The 20,002-nt window shown below is 44.6% G+C and overlaps 1 protein-coding gene across 13 annotated transcripts in view; it reads left to right on the top strand.

The window, feature by feature from the left end:
- The window catches only part of mapk8ip3 (mitogen-activated protein kinase 8 interacting protein 3), a 190,456-nt gene that overhangs the window by 133,150 nt on the left and 37,304 nt on the right, over positions 1 to 20,002 (top strand). For all 13 annotated transcript variants that reach the window (XM_059654163.1, XM_059654155.1, XM_059654159.1 and 10 more), the window contains 5 exons: positions 1,887 to 2,013; positions 4,523 to 4,618; positions 7,156 to 7,317; positions 9,179 to 9,335; positions 18,160 to 18,345. In XM_059654163.1, the coding sequence (XP_059510146.1) occupies positions 1,887 to 2,013; positions 4,523 to 4,618; positions 7,156 to 7,317; positions 9,179 to 9,335; positions 18,160 to 18,345 (728 nt within the window). The remainder of the gene's footprint in view (positions 1 to 1,886; positions 2,014 to 4,522; positions 4,619 to 7,155; positions 7,318 to 9,178; positions 9,336 to 18,159; positions 18,346 to 20,002) is intronic.

Raw genomic sequence — 20,002 nt, 5'->3', positions numbered from 1 at the left:
AAGTTGCTCAGCGGGTTTTAATTAGGGCCTCGATGTTAGAGCCTTAATTCAGATTGAATTCCTGTGTGAAACTCTGGATTTTGAATTGTAATGTTTAATTTTTAGAAAGGTGTCATTCCTGATTTACCCTTTGGTTTAATTTCCACAGCTAGAAAGCGGTTGTAGGTTCGGAAAGTATTAATGACCTGGGTTTCGGAATAGGAGGAATGATGAAGCTAACAGCACCCATCACTTTTTAAAGTGGATATTAAAATAAATTTAATACCATAAAGCTGGTATTCATGCATGATATACACCTATTAAACTTACTAGAAGAAAGTGGACCAAAAACAAGTTGCTGGAAAAGCTCAGTGGGTTGGGCATAATCTGTGAAGAAAAAATTAATGTATTTGGCCCTTCCTCAGAACTCCACAATGGAAAATTTGGAGTTACGAGGGTAGAGGTCTGAGTGGGGGTGATGCTGTTAGGAGAATTAGCGCAGACTTGATGGGCTGAATAGCCTCTTTCCACACTGTGCAGTTTGAGGAAGGCTCACCAGACCTGAAACATTAACTGTGAATTTTTTTTCTTCACAGATGCTGCCAGACCTGCTGAGCTTTTCCAACAATTTCCGATTTTCTTCCAGATTTGCAACATCCGGAGTTCTTTCAGTTTTTTTTATTTAGAAGAAAGTGGAACTTGTCCAATCCTATATAATGACCCTGTAAAGGTGTGATAAAATCTTGGTTAGTTTTTGGCACACCTAAAATTAATTTTGACAGGTTTGAGGGCGTATACCTTCAGATTTTAATTACAGGTAGAGGTTTTAAAAGAAGACATTCTGACCCTTTTATCGCTGTTAACACAGTATTTGTTTCTCTTATCCTGATGGGGTTGCTTCATGGCTCAGTGGTTAGCACTGCTCCCTCGGCACCAGGGACTGGGGTTCGATTCCAGCCTCGGGTGACTGTCTGTATGGAGTTTGCGTGTTCTTCCTGATTCTGAGTGGGTTTCCTCGGGTGTTCTGGTTTCTTCTACAGCCCAAAGATGTGAAGGTTACTTGGATTGGCTATGCCAAACTGCCCATAGTGCCCAGGGGTGTGCATAATAGGTGGGTTAGCCATGGGAATGTGGGGTTACAAGGATAGGGGGCTGAGAGGGATGCTGTTTGGTGGGCCACCATGGACTTGATGGGCTGAATGGCCATTTTCCACACTAGGAATTATGTGACTTGCTTTCTGCACTTGTTTTGTTAGCAGATTCCCTATTCTAACCGGCACTTCCCTGGTTCAGACTCTGAGCCGCTCGTAATTGTGTGGAAGAATTGCTCAGAGAGGTGCAGAGCTACTTTCCCCTGCTAACACCTGGTCACAATTGACCTGTTGGGACTGCTGCAAGGTTGTTTAGTTGGCTGAAGGAAAGACTCAAAAGTAGAAACCTGCAAGCCTAATGAATGGCTGGTGTCCTTCAGAGACAAACCCAGCCTGTACTGTTCTGCCACTTTTGCAGTGCTGGTAAAATGTTACGTCCAGCTACTTTAGGTCAGATGAGATTTACGATGAAATGTCAAAGCAAAATACTGCAGAAGCTGGGAACCTGTAACAAAAGCAGAAAATGCTGTATAATATTTGGTAGGCCTGATAGTATCAACAGAGAGGAACAGAGCAGACATTTCAGGTCGAAGATCTTTTGTCCTTTTTGTCACAGACTTAATGGACATTGTATGTTGTGGCTGTAATGAGGCAGAAGGTGCATCTTTTGAAAAGAGCATTCACAATACTAAAACACAAATGTGGCTCAGGGTAGGTTGAAATGCACAGCCACATGGATCGCCATTTTCTCTGGTTAATTCCAGTAGTGTTTCCTTCACTTGTTGTGCATGACTGTTTGATTTTTTTTTTCCATAGTGACTGTACGTCGACCACACGGCGGGAGCTGAAACGTCAGCAGTACCGTCAGGTCAGGGACCACGTCAGGAATGATGATGGGCGACTGCAGGCATGTGGCTGGAGCTTACCAGCGAAATACAAACAGGTACGGCTTAGAAACAGGACAGCATTTCTCACTGTTTATAAAACCGAAGAACTGCCAAGTGCTGGCAATCTCAGAAACAAAAGCCGAACGTATTGGAGAAACTCAGCAGGTCTGGCAGCATCTGTGGAGAGGGAAAGCAGAGTTAACGGTTCAGGTCCAGTGAGGTCTGACAAAAGATCACCAGACTTGAACCGTTAACTCTTGTCTCGGTCGTTTCAGATGATACTGGACTTGCTGACGATCTCTACCACTTTGTTTTCATTTCAGCATGTCTCCACGTTCTGTACTTGGCCACGGTTCACGCCCTGAGGTTGAAATATGTTCAGCTTGACATGATTGCATTTAATATTAGATTACAAATATTGAACTTGCTTATATATTGCTGAAAAAATAATGATGTGGTTTAAGGTTTTTGATTTGCATTCATCCTGAAGCCCGTTATATATTTTTGTCCCTCAGGCACTGTCAGTCGATCTGCCTTGGGGGAAATTAGCAGTCTTGCACCTGTCCTGATGACCAGTTGAGAAGCTTTGCTAGAATGCCTGCTTAGCTTTAGAAGTACTCCCGTTGGGGTTCAGTTGGGTGGAAGGTTAGTTTTGCGATGCAGAATAATGCCAACAACATGGGTTCAATTCTCACGTTGGTTGAGGTTACCATGAGGTCACTCCTCCTTAACCTCTTGCCTCGCCTGATATCATGGTGTCCCTCAGGTTAAATCAAGATCAGTCCTCTCCCTTTGAGAGAGCAGTCCTACGGCCTGATAAGACTAAGGTGGTTTACCTTTTCTCAAGCTCTGTAGCACCAAACAATCATTCATAGAGGATTAAAATCTCTTAAAATATGACATTGCACCTTCACAGTGTGCAGGGGAATGCCTGGTATTACAGTGTAAGAGTATTAGGGACAGGAGTGCACTATTCATCTCCTCGGGCCTGCTGTGTCACATGGTGAGATTTTGGCTGCTTCTAAACCAAAAGACAGAAGAGGAAAAGTAGGCCATTCAGCCCACTGAGTTTCCTGTGCAATCCAGTATGATTAGGACTCATTTGATATCATCAACTCCTCTTTTCTGCCTTTACCCCACAACGTTTATTGGATAAAAATCTGTCTACTTCAGCCTCGAGTATACTTAACGACCCAGCCTCAACTGCTGTCCGCTGTGAAGAATTCCATAGATTCGCTACCCTTTGAGAGAAGAAATTTCTCCTCATCTGTCTTAAATGAGTGACCCTTTGCTCTGGAATTATGCTGCCCGGTCCTGGACTCTGTCTCACTGGGAAACAGCCTTTCTACATTTATCCCACTAAGTCCCCTAAGAATCTTGTACATTTCAATAAGGTTGCATCACATTCCTTTTAAACGCCAATGAGCCCAGGCCCAACCCACTCAGCCTTTCCTCATAAGACAGTCCCTCCGTACCATTTGGCTATTAATGCTTATGTTTATGTAGCTCTTGATGCCCCATCCCTATTATAACTCTAACCTTGAATTGAAAGGACCGTCGTTCTGAGACTGTTCAATAGCCTGAGACTATAGGACCAGAACGTGCTCATCCTGTTTTTCTCTGGAAACTCACCTTCGCTTGGGGCAACCTGTGGTGATGCCAGTATTTATTCATCAAGAAAGGTTCTTGTGGGTCCACCGCTACTTTACCCCATCGGCAATATACTGTGGCCCTTACTGCTATCAGCCGTGTAATGGGGCCCATGTCCTGAGGTTTAGTTGCTTGGACACTGGGAGGTTACGCACAGTATAGCCAACCCAATGTGTTCTAGAATATGCCTGGTAGTTATTTGGCAGAACAGAACATGAGTGGTGCTGAAAAAGGCATTTTTATTGAAGCTTTTCATCTTGCAAACATCAGAACTAATCACAAGAATGCCATTGAATGAGAATAAAAACATTTTATTCCTGTAAGGGAGGGCAGTATTGATTGGTTGGCAAGTGGAACTCTGGTGGATGTGTTGCCGTGGAGAATGGAGCAGGTAACAGTGATTGACATTTACTGCCAAGCTTGGTTCTGGTTTCGAACCAAGTAGGCTGACTCTGGGCGGTGTGTTCCTGGAGGAATGAGCCAGTGAATATCAGTCACCCGTTTTAGAAAATGGCTGGTCATGTACTGTACAGTTGGGCCAGCAAAAAGGGAATGACCATGGAGTAGCCAGGAGAAATCAAAGACCCACAAACAAGAGAGGGATTAATTCACCCATGAAGAGAAAATGAATACGTACGTACTTGTGAAATTCTAACTTGCCTGAGAACTTCTCAGTCACTTCTCCTCCCTCCACCTCTAAAGTTTTCTCTTCACACACGTTCGTTCGGAAGAATGACGACCACGGATTTCTGGAAGTAAGAGCCTCTATGTGATCAAACTTATTTTGTTCACTTCTGGTTTTAGCCCGTCTGCCCCACAAAGGATGGCACGTGTTGGGTTTGTCTGTTGTAATGTTGTGACAATGCGACAGTTTAATTTTATTGAAAGATAACTGGTGTCTTGTTCTTCATCTAGTTGAGTCCAAATGGCAGCCAAGAAGACAACCGCATGAAGAATGTCCCGATCCCAGTCTACTGCCGTCCATTGGTTGCAAAGGATCCCACCATGAAGGTATTCAAGAGTCAAGAGCAAAGAAAGGCTCTGCTAGTCGGAATTTGGAACCCATTTCGCTGCTAACGTCTTAATGCCTGCTGTTAGAAACTCTGATATCAGAAATGTTTGACATTTCACTATGCTTCTGGCTTGTTTAGATTTAGATTTTATTCTCATGTGTACTCACATAGAGAGTACAGGGGAATACAGTGAAAAGTGTCTAACGTCACGATGCATTTTTGACACAAAGGTACTTGCGTACAAGGTAGTGAAAGAAACAAAGTTAAAAAGGTTAAGTGATAATGGGAACTGCAGATGCTGGAGAATCCAAGATAATAAAATGTGAGGCTGGATGTCTGATGAAGGGTCTAGGCCCGAAACGTCAGCTTTTGTGCTCCTGAGATGCTGCTGGGCCTGCTGTCTTCATCCAGCCTCACATTTTATTATCTTAAGGTTAAGCATCACTTTCGTAGAATAAGTAGAAAAATAAAGAAATAAGGTAATAGTTGACATTAAAATCTGTCTTTGATATAAAGGAAAAATAAAGGGATAAAGTTAGAAGTTCAGCAGTCTTGTTGCAGATGCTATACATTGCTCACCTGTCCTTGCTTCCCTCCAGATCTGAATGTGGGGGCTGTCCCCTATTTTGAGATCACTGATATTTTTGATATCCTCCCTCAAATCTAAAGGAAACCCCACACGCAATACATTACAAACACAATCTCCACTACCCTCCTCCAGGCCATCCTCCTGGATGCTCCAGAGAAGTTGCACATGAGGGGTTTAGAACATCCAGAACATAAGGGGTATCCTGATCACTGGATGCAGTGTTGTTCGGAATGTTTCACGGAATGTGAGAATGAAGTGGGAACCCTTCTCCACCACTGGCCTTCGCCACTGCAGCACCACCAGTGATGGACTCCAAACCAGATTAGGTAAGCGCTGGAACACCATTCTCCATTGGGTATCTGGTGGCTGAGATGCCCCCAGAGAGAATGGTTCCTGCCAGCTCAGGGTCATCGAGAGGCCATGTTTCCAGGCTAACCCACGGAATCACATCCTCCTCATTTTAGATTCTGAAGGCACCACTTATGGTCTCATCCATATCCTTAGACTGTGTGACCTGTGGATCAGGATTCCCTGATCATTGGGAACATGTTTCCTGCGTTTACCCTGTCCTATCTTGAATTTTCTATTGGTGTAACCTTTATGATGCATATAGCCATATTCTGTTGTCACTTTGAATACCCAGAAGCTACAACTGAGACCCACAGTGAGACACTAGGGCCTGTAAACTTATTTGTACAGCAGAGTAGAGCAAAAGAAGTCAGTTTCTGCATAGAAAGCAAGAATTTTGAAATCAGTGATACTGATCAATACTGTATCCATTGTACCCGGTGTGGCTTCCTCTACATTGGGGAAACCAAGCGGAGGCTTGGGGACCGCTTTGCAGAACACCTCCGCTCGGTTCGCAATAAACAACTGCACCTCCCAGTTGCAAACCATTTCCACTCCCCCACCCATTCTTTAGATGACATGTCCATCATGGGCCTCCTGCAGTGCCACAGTGATGCCACCCGAAGGTTGCAGGAACAGCAACTCATATTCCGCTTGGGAACCCTGCAGCCCAATGGTATCAACGTGGACTTCACCAGCTTCAAAATCTCCCCTTCCCCCCACCGCATCCCAAAACCAGCCCAGTTCGTCCCCTTCCCCCACTGCACCACACAACCAGCCCAGCCTGTCTCTGCCTCCCTAACCGGTTCTTCCTCTCACCTACCCCTCCCTCCCACCCCAAGCCGCACCTCCATCTCCTACCTACTAACCTCATCCCACCTCCTTGACCTCTCCGTCTTCCCTGGACTGACCTATCCCCTCCCTCCCTCCCCACCTATACTCTCCTCTCCACCTATCTTCTTTTCTCTCCATCTTCGGACCGCCTCCCCCTCTCTCCCTATTTATTCCAGAACCCTCACCCCATCCCCCTCTCTGATGAAGGGTCTAGGCCCGAAACGTCAGCTTTTGTGCTCCTGAGATGCTGTTTGGCCTGCTGTGTTCATCCAGCTTCACACTTTATTATCAAGAATTTTGAAATGTTTAGTTCTACCCTTTCACTCTTTGCTTCATAATTTCAGTAACAATCCAGGGAAAAATAACTGTGCATGACATTGCATTCAACTTGGAAGTTAGGTAGAAGTTAGTATAGTATGAACAACACAACATTGACCAAAGCAAAAGCGTGGTTTCCCTGTCTTTCAGCTGACTTTCATCGAGACAAGCTTAATATTGACCTTTGTCAAGTCAAGTGGTTAGAATTGGAAAAGGAGGGGTGATGTCAATCCTCTCCCTATTGTTGATATCCCAAATTGAGGTCCACTCGACTGTATTCGTCTGACATGTTCATGAGTAGCCAAGACCAAAGGGAAATGCCAATTGAGGAGCATTTGTAGACATCAGAGTTTTCAGTTATTCTGTACTCTCTTTCTTTTTCTAAGTTTGGCGACAATTTGCTGCCATATTTTCCATGGCTGATGTTGTGCTGGTCTTTTTCTCAGCTTTGGTGTGCAGCCGGTGTGGATCTGACAGGCTGGAAGCCCCCTTGTGTAGAGAATGGGAATGAACTGGGCCATTCGCGTAGCTGTGACCCCCTCACCTCTGACACTGAGAAAGACGGGAAGAATAGCAGCAGCAACAGCTCACCTGATAAAAACAAGAAGGTAATTGAAACTCAGTGGGTGGCAGGCGATTGAGTGGTGGCAGACCGGAACAGCAGCTTGTTGTGTGGAGATATCGCTGCATTAACAACGAGAGTATGGTCCTTTTGGCCATGTTGGTATAAAACAGACCTCCGGATGCTGGAGATCAGAAACAGAAAGAGAAATTGCTGGAGAAACTCAGCAGGTCTGGCAGCATCAGTGGGAAGAAAGCAGAATTAACATTGCAAGTCTGATGACTCTTCAGACTTGTTAACTTTGCTTTCTGTCCACAGATGCTGTAAGACCTGCTGAGTTTCTTTAGCAACTTATACCTTTGGCCTTGGTGCTGGGTAACAGAGCATGGTTTCGGTTTGCGTCAAGTTTAGTAAAAAATTGTACAACTTCTGCAGTGTACCGAAAAGAAGCAGCAGCTCGAAATAAAGAGGGGTGTTTGTCCTCATAGAATCATGGAATCCCTGCAGTGTGGAAACAGGCCCTTCAGCCCAACAAGTCCACACCGAACCTCAGAGCATCCCACCCAGACCCTTTCCCCCCGTAACCCGCCTAATCTACACCTCCCTGAACACTATGGACAATTTATCATGGCCACGCCACCTAATCTGTACATCTTTGGACTGTGGGAGGAAACCGGAGCACCCGGAGGAAACCCGCACAAGGAGAATGTGCGAGATCCATGCGGACAGCCGTCCGAGGCTGGAGTCGAAGCCAGGTCCCTGGCGCTGTGAGTCTGCAGTGCTAACCACTGAGCATCTGTGCTGTCCTCTCTTATTTTTAGAAAAATAAATGTCTGGATTTCTGCATTAATGGTCCCTTCCTCAATCACTATGATACTTGCAGCCAGGAAAGCAGGTGGCACCAAGATCAAATGGATTTGGGCCACACAGGTGTTGATGTGAGATGCCTACTCCATGATAGAACCAGCCAGGTCCTCTGTGGGCTCACTATCCAAACTCTTAACCTGCTCCGGTGAAAATCCCGGTGCCAGGAAATCGGGGTACCAATCCTGGAGCTGGCTCCCACCTACCACGTTCAAAATCTCCCCAGTCTACCCTAACTCCACGATAATCCAGCCCTCGGTATCTCTGAGATTTGCCTCCGGACCCTGTGTTCTGTCTTTAGTGAAAATATCCGATGTTCACTTCCAAAGCTGCAGTGTCTCCCAGCTGTGGCTCAGTGGTAACGCTCCCACCTCGGCCTTGGCTGCTTGCAGCCTTTACTCGTGACCATTGAGCCCAGAGTCCAGCTTAATGCATCAACACCGTACCATGGGTTTCCCGCACTGAGAGGGACCATCGTTTCACAGGAGGCATTGGACTGAGCTCTAGTCTGTCTGCTTTGGCTGGGTGTAAAAGATTCTGTGTCACCGTTCAAATCAGAACAATTTTCTCTCCATGTCATTCTGAACAACATTTATCCTACAGCCGTAAAACTGATCATAAATGTAAAAACCGAATCGTGCAGATTTAGCAAGACTGAAATGAGCGCTCGGCAGTTCATGCCACGTGTTGAGAGAAGCCGAGTTCACGTTTCAGCTCGATGACGGTCTTTCATTGGAAACCGCAATGGACTACCTGCTCACTATCTCATTGCTGTTTGTGGGACCTTGCTGTATGTAAAGTGGCTACTACATTTCCTACATTAGTTTCAAAAGGATCTCATTGGTTGTAAAGAAAACTTTTAATTGTCCTGACCTAATGAAAGGTACTATATAAATGCAAGTGTTTTTGCAGAACAAGGCAGTGGTAAATGGAGGATGGAACAATCTTTCACACAATCTCCCCATGCGTGCTGTTGTGTGCTGTCCCTGTCTGTCTGAGTTTGTCCTGTGCGTGGTCAGTTCTTTGACTTTTCCTTCCTCCAGATTCCCGGTGCAGAGGATGTCTTGAGCCGTGTGTGGATCTGCACCAGCACACACTCCACCAGTAAAATTGTCATCATTGATGCCAACCAGCCTGGCACCATAATGGATCAGTTTATTGTGTGCAATGCCCATGTGCTGTGTATCACCAGTGTCCCGGGTGAGTACTGTACCGAATAGCTACTCTACAATGATAGACCTGTCCATTTGGGATAGCTACAGTGAGATACTGTTGGCATTCTGTTTCCATATAATCTGTTATGGATTGTGTACAGGCAAAATACTTCGCAGCTGGTTTTAGAACTTAGATTTATTACTAAAATCTTTAGAGATTATCATGCATAAAGCCAAATGTTTGAGCGTATTTGTTTCGTAAGTACATAGAAAATAGGAGGAGTATGCCATTCAGCCCTTCAAGCTTGCTGTGCCATTCAGTACAATCATGACTGATTATCTAACTCAATCCCCTGTTCCTGGTTTCTCCCTGTACCCTTTCATCCCTTCAGCCCCAAGAACTAAATCTAACTCCTCATTGAAAATATTCAACGTTTTGCCCTCAACCACTTTCTGCAGCAGAGATCTCAGCAGGTTCACCTCTCTGGAGAAAGACATTTCTCCTCATTTCTGCATTTAGTTCATTTTAATATTGTAATATTTATATTTTTAAAAAAATCTGTTTTTAATCATTGCCATTGCTGTCAAGGGGTGATGAGGACCTGCTTCCTCTCCGATACCTTTAGCCGAAGAGGGGAGTGTCTTTTGTTTGCTGAATGTGGGCATTATTGGCCAGGACAGCATTTATTGCCCATCCCTAAATGCCCCAAGGGCAATTAAGAATTAACCACATGGCTGTGGGTCTGGAAGTACCTGGACACCCAGTCCACGTAAGGATGAAGAGCTCAAAATAGAGGGCATAATTTATGATGAGAGGAGGAAGACTTAAATGGGACCTGATGGGTAACTTTTTCATACAGAAGGTCGCACATATATGGAATAAACTGTCACAGGAAGTGGTAGAGGTGGGCACAATTTCAACATTTAAAAAGGAATTTGGATGGTGTATGGTTAGGAAAGGTTTAGAGGGATATGGGCCAAATGCAGGCACATGGGACAAGTTTAGTTTGGGGTACCTGGTCAGCATGGACAAGTTGGGCCAAAGGATCTGTTTCAGTGCTGTATGACTCTGACAGCCGAACCTCCATTTCCTACCTACTAACCTCATCCCACCTCCTTGACCTGTCCATCTTCCCTGGACTGACCTATCCCCTCCCTACCTATACTCTCCTCTCCACCTATCTTCTTTTCTCTCCACCTATCTTCTTTTCTCTCCACCTATCTTCTTTTCTCTCCATCTTCGGTCCGCCTCCCCCTCTCTCCCTATTTATTCCAGAACCCTCACCCCATCCCCCTCTCTGATGAAGGGTCTAGGCCCGAAACGTCAGCGTTTGTGCTCCTGAGATGCTGTTTGGCCTGCTGTGTTCATCCAGCTTCACACTTTATTATCAAGAATTTTGAAATGTTTAGTTCTACCCTTTCACTCTTTGCTTCATAATTTCAGTATACCACATTGGCAGATATGCAGGTGAACCTCTGCTTAATATGGAAAGTCATCTTGGGGCCTGGGATAGGGGTGAGGGAAGAGATGTGGGGGCAAGTGTATCATTTCCTGCGGTTGCAGGGGAAGGTGCTGGGTGTGCTGGGTTTGGAGGGCAGTGTGGAGCGAACAAGGGAGTCACGGAGAGAGTGGTCTCTCCGGAAAGCAGACAAGGGTGGGAATGGAAAAATGTCTTGGGTGGTGGGGTCGGATTGTAGATGGCGGAAGTGTCGGAGGATGATGCGTTGTATCCGGAGGTTGGTGGGGTGGTGTGTGAGAACGAGGGGGATCCTCTTTGGGCGGTTGTGGCGGGGGTGGGGTGTGAGGGATGTGTTGTGGGAAATGCGGGAGACGCGGTCAAGGGCGTTCTCGAACACTGTGGGGGGAAAGTTGCGGTCCTTGAAGAACTTGGACATCTGGGATGTGTGGGAGTGGAATGCCTCATCGTGGGAGCAGATGAGGCGGAGGAATTGGGAATAGGGGATGGATTCATGGTCATCAATAGACTTCTAATTTCAGATTTTTAAAAGTTGAATTCAATTTCAACGATCTGCTGTCAAGCTGGGGTTTGAACCTGGAACCCCAGAACATTACCTGGATCTCTGGATTAATAGTCTATTGGTGATACCACCTTGTGAACCGAGGTCCCCTCTGTCCAGTAGGGTGGGTGTAAGAGTTCCCACGAAACTATTTTGAAGAAAAACCAAGTATTGTCCAAGTATAAATCCTTCAATAAACATCACATCGAAAAATAAAATCCTCAGTAACTATCACATCGCTGTTTGTGGGAGCTTGCTGTCTGTTGGCTGTGAAGCATTTGCAGCCATACAGCACTTAGGAAAAGCGCTATCTAAATGCAAGTCTGTCTTTAGTTCAGTGTTTTGTTCAGACATTTATTTGCTCTGTTAGCTCGGCAGTTGGGAGTGGGATTTAGGGGAGGTGATGGCCCAGTGCTATTACTGCTAGACTATTAATCCAGAAACTCGGCTAATGTTCTGGGATTCCAGGTTCAAATCCTGACATGGCAGATGGTGGAATTTGAATTCAATAAGACTTCTGGAATTGAGCGTCTACTGATGACTATGAAACTGTTGTTAATTGTTGGAAAAACCCATCTGGCTCACTAATGTCCTTTAGGGAAGGAAATCTGCCGTCCTCACCTGATCTGGCCTCCATGTGACTCCATACCAACTGCAGTGTGGTTGACTGTCAACTGCCCTCTGAAAAGGCCAGGCAAGCCTCTCAGTTCAAGGGCATCTAGATTCAGGTAGTAAATGCTGGCAAGCCAGCAATGCCCATATCTCACCAGTGAATTAAAGGAGGGATGCTGTCAAACTACAGGACTGTGAAAATAAACAATATTCAAATTACACTGTGCTCGCAGAGTATAATTTAGTGTAGTTTGAGCATAATATATTGTCTGCCAATCATCTGTGCAGTTGGATGGACCTGTGTATTCAGGTTAGTTTTGAGACTGATTGCCTAAAATGATTGAATTGCAAGAAATTTAGCAGGATTCCTTAATTGTCCGTCTCTGTATCAAGATTTAGACCATAAGACATAGGAGTGGAAGTAAGGCCATTCAGCCCATCAAGTCCACTCCGCCACTTAAATCGTGGCTGATGGGCATTTCAACTCCACTTCCCTGCACTCTCCCCGTAGCTCTTGATTCCTTGTGAGATCAAGAATTTGTCGATCTCTCCCTTGAAGGCATCCAACGTCCCGGCCTCCCCTGCACTCCGTGGCAATGAATTCCACAAGCCCACCACACTCTGGCTGAAGAAATGTCTCCTCATTTCCGTTTTAAATTTACCCCCTCTAATTTTAAGGCTGTGCCCACGGTCCTAGTCTCCCCGCCTAACGGAAACAACTTCCTAGCGTCCACCCCTTCTAAACCATACATTATCTTGTAAGTTTCTATTAGATCTCCCCTCAACCTTCTAAACTCTAATGAGTACAATCCCAGGATCCTTAGCCTTTCATCATATGTTAAACCTACCATTCCAGGGATCATCCGTGTGAATCTCTGCTGGACATGCTCCAGGGCTAGTATGCCCTTCCTGAGGTGTGGGGCCCAAAATTGGACAGAATATTCTAAATGGGGCCTAGAGGTGTATGAAGTCTCAGAAGCCCATCGCTGCTTTTATATTCTGACCCTCTTGATTTATCATGAACAAGGATTGAGATTTCTGTTTCCCTAGCTCAGTTCTTTGACTATGGTCACAGAAGTACAATATTTGAATTATATATATATGCCTTTACTCCAGAGCCAGGGGTCACAGTCTAAGGATACAGGTTGGGTGATTTAGGACTGAGATGAGGAGAAATTTCTTCACCCAAGGAGTGGGGAGTCTGTGGAATCCTCTGCCACAGGAATCGGTTGAGGCCTGAACATTGAATGTTGTCGACGAGTTAGATACAGTTCATAGGGCTACAGGATTTGGAAAGAAGGAGAGAACCAGATACTGAGTTGGATGATGAGCCATCTTCATTTTGAAAGGCAGAGTATGCTTGAAGGGCTGAATGACCAACTTCTGTTCCTATTTTCTGCACTTCTGTTTACTGATGTCAGTTACATAACTAAGGGTAGAAATACGTCTAACATCAGTTTTATTTCCGGCCACCCAGTGACAAATAAATGCAACCCATCAGTATGAACTTGATCACACGTGTGTCAGGCATTTCAAGAATATTGTTGTTTACAATTTGTCACCTGGAGTGGGAAAATCATTGTGGTCTGTGTGTGGCTAGCCTGGGAGGCTTTGTGTTCGGAGTGTGTTCCATGGTATTGCAAGAAGTTAACTCTGGTAATTTGTTGTTTTGCTGGTGGACATAGGAGCCGCATAGCCACGTCACAGAGCAATTTTGTTTCTGGATAACTATATCCCTGAGAATCCCATATGCTCCACTTGCCTTTGTCCTGGAATCAGTGAGGACATTCTCAGGTTCTTGGCTGGGCACCATCTTCACAAGCATCCACTTCTACCACAACCAAAGCTCAGTAGTAGCAGTATGTACTTACCTACAAGGTGCACTGCAGAAAGTCACCAAAGATCTTCAGATAGCACCTTCCAAACTCAAGACTGCTTCTATTCAGCAGGACCAGGGCAGCAGATACATAGGAATACCACCAACTTCAAGTTGCCCTCCAAGCAACTCATCGTCCTGACTTGGAAATATATTGCTGTTCCTTCACTGTTACTGGGTCAAAATCCCCCCCCCCATGGCATTGTGTGGGTCAACCTACAGCACGTGGACTGTGTTGGTTCAAGAAGCTCACCACCACCTTCTCAAGGGCAACGAGAGATGTGCAATAAATGCTCGCCCAGCCAGTGAATGAATTTAAAAAAAGTGATGGGATTATGAACTGTTCCTACAAAAAACAACATGCTTGTTCACAATGAAGTCAACTAACCTGGAAGACAAGGCAATGGAAAGCTGTAGTGCATTGAGGATATAACATGCCCGACCATACCCAGCCTTACTGCATTAATGACACTTGGTTGCACTGTCAGGAAAATCCTGCTCCCCGGTAAAACCACTTACTGGTGAAGAATGGGGGTAGGTGGAGTGTAGCTGCTGGGCTTGGCTGCCTGACTCCGGTCATCCCGACTGCTGTTGCAAAGCCTCAAGATGTTGTAGATTAACCACCACCTTCAGAATCCTGTCTGACCTGTCTCTGAACCACCTTTAGTCCCTCCAAGGTCGTGGTGCCAGCCCGTTGCTCACTCCTTAGGATACCATGATGTGCAGATCCCCCGTGTCTACAATGTCAAGAAATAGAGGAAGTATTCCTGGAAATGCTCTCTCACCACTTCTGTGTGTGTACTTTAGGAATTTTCTCTGCAAAAAGGAATCCTGTGAAATCTCAGGTCAATAGAAATGGCTATCCTCCTCTGTTAATGGAATGTTAATAGCATTGTTAAGATATAGGTAGTGGGCATTGTTTAATTGAATATGTACAGCACTTAAAAGGGATATGATCATTCTAGGAAACTAAATATTAATTTGATTTAGTAAGTTCATTTGGAGTTTTATCTTGCCACAGTGATTCTTCTAAGGGCTACTTGGCTTAATTTCATTTAATTCAGCTCCATTTTGTTTTCTTCTGTTTTCTAAACTGAAGAGGCACTTGTAGACAGGAAGTAAAGAGATGTAATTCTGCATTCTGTGAGTAAACCTGTTATCAAGCAAAGGATTTGTTTGGTAGGACAGTGCTCGAGTATTGCTAAAGACACATTTTGTCACAGCCTTTCATTTTATACTCATCAGGACCATTTGCAAGAATACCGATTCAAGGGGAAAACCAACAGTTTTCTTTCTACACGAGGAAAGTGCTGCATGGTTAGCAAGCAGATTCCTGCAGAATCTACTTCCCAACTGCAGTCCTCTTCCCAACCAATTGGCGCACTCCATTTATGCAGTCTAAATGTTCATTTTTAATTTGAATTGATATTCTTGCAAATGGTCCTGATGAGTACATGATGAAAAGCTTCAACAAAAGTTTGTTTTATGACAAAATTGTTCATTTCTAGTTATATACTTTGCCTTCTAGTTTAAGGTTCACTAATATCATCTGCCCTATTTTTTTCCTCTGGTCTTTGTATCTGGGCAATAGGCATGACAGGGGCCCTTGTCAGCACAGTCCTTCATAGCACTGTGGTTGTAGATGTTTTGAGCAATAGCCTTTTCTGAAGGTGGACACTACTGGATGTTGCACAGATGCCTTTAGGGATGAAATGTAACAGCTGTTCAATTTCCAATGCTCAGAATACAGACAATGGTGCTCTTCAACCTAGAGGCATGTATGTGGAATAGGGCTGGATGGCAGTTTGGATTATTGTGAGCAAGGCCAGCCCAGGCTGATGGATTGGGGATTGCATCTCTCTGTCAGAGATAGGTTACAGGATAACAAGAGTTAGAAATTTTCCTGCATCTTGTTAAAACCTGGGCATGACTCTGTAAAAGAGCTTCCTTTCTGTAATGTGGCTTGGTGCGTGGAATGTGTTAGACGTAGTTGTAGATGTAGAAACTAGATGCAGGAGTAGGCCATTCAGGCCTTCGAGTTGGTTCTGCAATGCAATGTGATCATGTCTGATCCTCCTCCGAAACACTTTCTCCCCATATACCTTGCAATCTTTTAAAATCTGAAGGCTTACTAACTTCTTGACTATATTCAGTGATGTGGCCTCCGCAGCCTTCTGTGTTAGAGAATTTCACAGGCTCGTTACTTTGAGTGAAGAAAGTTTTCCTCATTTTAGTCCGAAAGGATCTATCCCAAATTTCGAGATTGTGACCTTTTGGTTCTAGACTCTCCAACCTGGTGACACATTTCACTGTATCTAGTCCATCCAGTTAGAATTTAGTATGTTTCAATTGGATGCCCCTTCATCCTTCGAGACACTAGTTCTACTGGGCCTGTCAATACTAATGCTCTTGTCCTCCCTCTATTGGTCTAGTGAAACTCTTCTGCACTGCCTGTATGGCAAGACTTCATTCTGGCATTCACCCTGCGACTACATGGCTAGCCTACTGCCTGCTGCTGTTGTCCTACACGCTGTATGAATGAATGTCACACTTGTCTCTGTAATGGCTCTTAGGAGAACTAATTGGATAAATTTGGATCTTCTGATAATCCATTGTTCAGTGTATCAGCTTGAAGGGGAATTTAATGTTAACAAACTCAATACTGCCAGTTTGACTGGTACGCAAACCTGAAGTGTCCCACTGGTGTAAGAATGCAACTTTAAGCTAGGAGTACACACAATCTGGGTATGGGTGGGTAGTGGTGGGGAGGATAATATTCCCTGTTGCACCTTATTTGAGTGAGATCGAAAGGATTGAGATGTGATTTTTATGGGGAATGATCTTGGGTGGCCAATCCTTTCCAGGAATGCACAAAGGCTTCCAAGTTGAGGTTGGTTGGCTCGCCGAACTGGTTTGTTGTCTTGCAGATGTTTCGTTACCGTGCTTGGTAGCATCCTCAGTGCAGCCTCTGATGAAGCGTCGGTGTGTTTTCCCGTGTGGTTTTTAAACTCTGGGGTCCATTGAGATGGATTGCCTCACTTCTGGGTTCCCTCCATAGTGGAATGTATACGGGTCAAGTTCTCTTGCAGTGACTGCGAGAAGCGCTACATTGGACAAACAGGAAAGAAACTAAGAACAAGAGAACATGAACACCAACTGGTTATAAAAAGACACGACCAATACTCACTCATCTCAATCCGCATGGATAAGGAGAACCACCACTTCGACTGGGACAGACAGAGACCAGCACGCGAATTCCTGGAAGCATGGCATTCCATGAAGCATACTATTAATAAACACATTGAACTCGACTCCACATACATTCCACTATGGAGGGAACCCAGAAATGAGGCAATCCATCGCAACAGACACCAGAGTTTAAAAACCAGGCGGGAAAACACACCGATGCTTCATCAGAGGCTGCACCGAGGATGTTACCCAGCATGATAACGAAATGTCTGTGAAACAAACCAGCTCAGCCAGCGAGCCAACCAACCTCAGTACCCACAACATGAGCTACAGATCTACTGCAAAACCTTTAAAGGCCTCCCAAGTGTTTGAACAGGATCCTAGATTATTGGATCCCTGTTTCAAGATTCTGATACCAATGAACAAAGGAGAGGGATGTACCATGAGCTAAATGGTGGTCATTAAAGAGACTGCTGGAAGCTGCTGAGAAATAGATCATGTTTTATTTTGATACGTAGCTCACCACGGAGTCAGAAGAGGCCTGAATTCTACTTTTGGTTCTGCTTCAATGTTCCAAGCTGTTGACTTAGCTCCCTCTGCCCAGCTTCTCCTTGCATCCTTCTCCCTCACATCCACCGCCCCCCTACACCCCCAAAAAAACCAATGCTGTTCCTCAATGAATGGGCTGGCTCAAATTCCAGGTTGGGCGTTCTTGGGAAGGCAGTTCACATTAGAATGCCAACTAGAATCCGCAACCTGTCAAAATTTTATAGATGAAACTCAACTCAAAAAACATTCTCCTCTTGCTGGTTTTCAGCACAGCACTGTTAGTATAGCATGAGGGGACCCATAATGTACATCTTAACCATGCACACCCCCCCGATATGGTTGAATTAGAGAGAGGCAGGTAAGCTACAACTGAGGAGAGGCTTCTGTTCTGAGCATGCCCACCGCTCAATGACTGTGAATTAGTTTGGGATGACTGCTTCTTATGAAATATCACATTTTCTAAATGATTAGTCTAACTTTTGAACTTGTTGAAGTTAAATTTTTTTTAAACTGGGAAAGGAAAGGAACTGTCAATCATTTGAAAGCCTCCTGTCTGATAGGTTCTTTTTAAAAACATTGCCGTCACTACAACACGGTGAGACTGTTCCTTTTCTTTTTGTATCAGCTGCAAGCGAGAATGACTATCCGGCCGGAGAGATATTTTTAGAGGGAGACTTGAATCCGGATGATTCCAGTGGAACTGAAGGGGTACTAGCAGGAATCACCCTGGTAGGATGTGCAACGCGATGCAATGTGCCCCGGAGCAACAGCACATCTAGAAGTGACACCCCAACATCTGACAAAGGACAAAGTGGGTAACAACATCATTATAATATTTTTCTTTTTACTTTTTTTAAAATTCTCCTGTTAGTCATAGATTTCTTAGATTCAATGTTGCTTCACAAAGCAATTTGAAGTTTTTTTTAAGGAATGTCTGGAAATGAGTCATTAAAAGCTGGTCCAGATATAAACCAGACTGGTTCACCAATGCCCTTCAGAGAGGGGAAGTTGTTGTTTTTATCTGGCCTGGTCTCCTGTGGATGACTCTTACCTGCCCTTTGATCTGAGCTCCCAAAACAACCTATTGTGTCAAACCACAGTGCCACGTCCCTCTTCAGCAGTTTAACACAAACATCCCTCATCACCGTCTCGGGACAATAAAAGCTGGCCTGGCCAGCAATGGCCAGTGACACCCTGTGGCATCGACACTCTTAGGATATTATTGAGGGCGATTTGCTGAGGATTAAATTCCCTTCAGCTTTTCTCTGTTTGTTGTTCAGTGGCTTTTCCAAGTCTGTGTGGTAAATTATGAGCACAGAGCTCACACCCCTATCTGTGATTAGCCAATTGAGCTTTAACCATGTCCTTTGTGTTTCCCAATCCTATATTTTTTGAGTGTCAGTTGAGAGAGGAGCCTCCTGTGAAATGGCACTGAGAGCCTTGTTACCTTCTGTCACCAACTGTGGCACCGGCCTAATGTTTATAAACACACAAACCGTCAAGTTCAAAAACAAATTCTTCCCTGCTGTTATTAGACTTGGGTGAATGGACCTCTCAAATTTCAAACTTAATGTTGATCTCACTCTCTATGCACCTTGCCTGTAGCCGTAACCCTATATTACTCACTCTGTTCTCTTATCATAAGGCACTTAGTACGGTAATGGTCTTCCTGGACTGCACACAAAACACAACTTTTCACTGTACCTAGGTATGTGTGAGAATAATAAATCAAACCAAAAATGTTTTCCCATATTTATTTCAAACACGGGCTACTGAGACACCGCATCCGGTTCCGAGATATTGGAAAGGTCATGAACTTTGTTGTATTCACGACTGACTGACCGACCAGCAAAGGAGGACATTTCCTCAATACTGACAGTCTCTGGAGTGTACTTATCAAATTCCTAGGAGAGTAGACTCGGGGACTTCCTATATTCATTTCAAAGTGCCCAGTAGAGCAAAAGTTCTCCCAAATGGATACTGAAAGTGAACAAGGCTCCCCACACTGATTACAAGTTCTGGGATGTGGACTGAGAGACTGAACATTCCCGTCAAAGAGGGGAAGAGTGTGTGCACTCTCGGGGGATCCAGGAATGAGATTGAGAGAGTTCACATTCTCATACTAGTTAGATTGTCAGGTAACCAGAGTGTGATGATGTCTTCCTTCCACTTGTCTGCTCTGGCAGAATGTTTCTAAACTACATAAACAGTGTCTAGAGATTTTTCCCCCCATCTTTAGTGAAGCATGTTGATTTTATCCTCTGTTTGTATTCTCCAATGTATGAGAAACCGAATTCAGAAGACAAAGTCCAGCTATTGTTGCTGACATCCAGCCAAATTACGCACTTTGAGCAAATCAAAATTAACAATACATGAGAACAGCCTGTTGACTTTATAGCATGAACTTTGTGATGTGGCATTTCTAGTGTGGTGTTCTTGTTAAACTGAACTGGCAGAAGCATCAGTTG

This window comes from Stegostoma tigrinum, chromosome 23 (assembly GCF_030684315.1).
Source record: "Stegostoma tigrinum isolate sSteTig4 chromosome 23, sSteTig4.hap1, whole genome shotgun sequence".
Lineage (NCBI taxonomy): Eukaryota > Metazoa > Chordata > Chondrichthyes > Orectolobiformes > Stegostomatidae > Stegostoma > Stegostoma tigrinum.
This window is presented reverse-complemented; position numbering and strand designations above follow the sequence as displayed.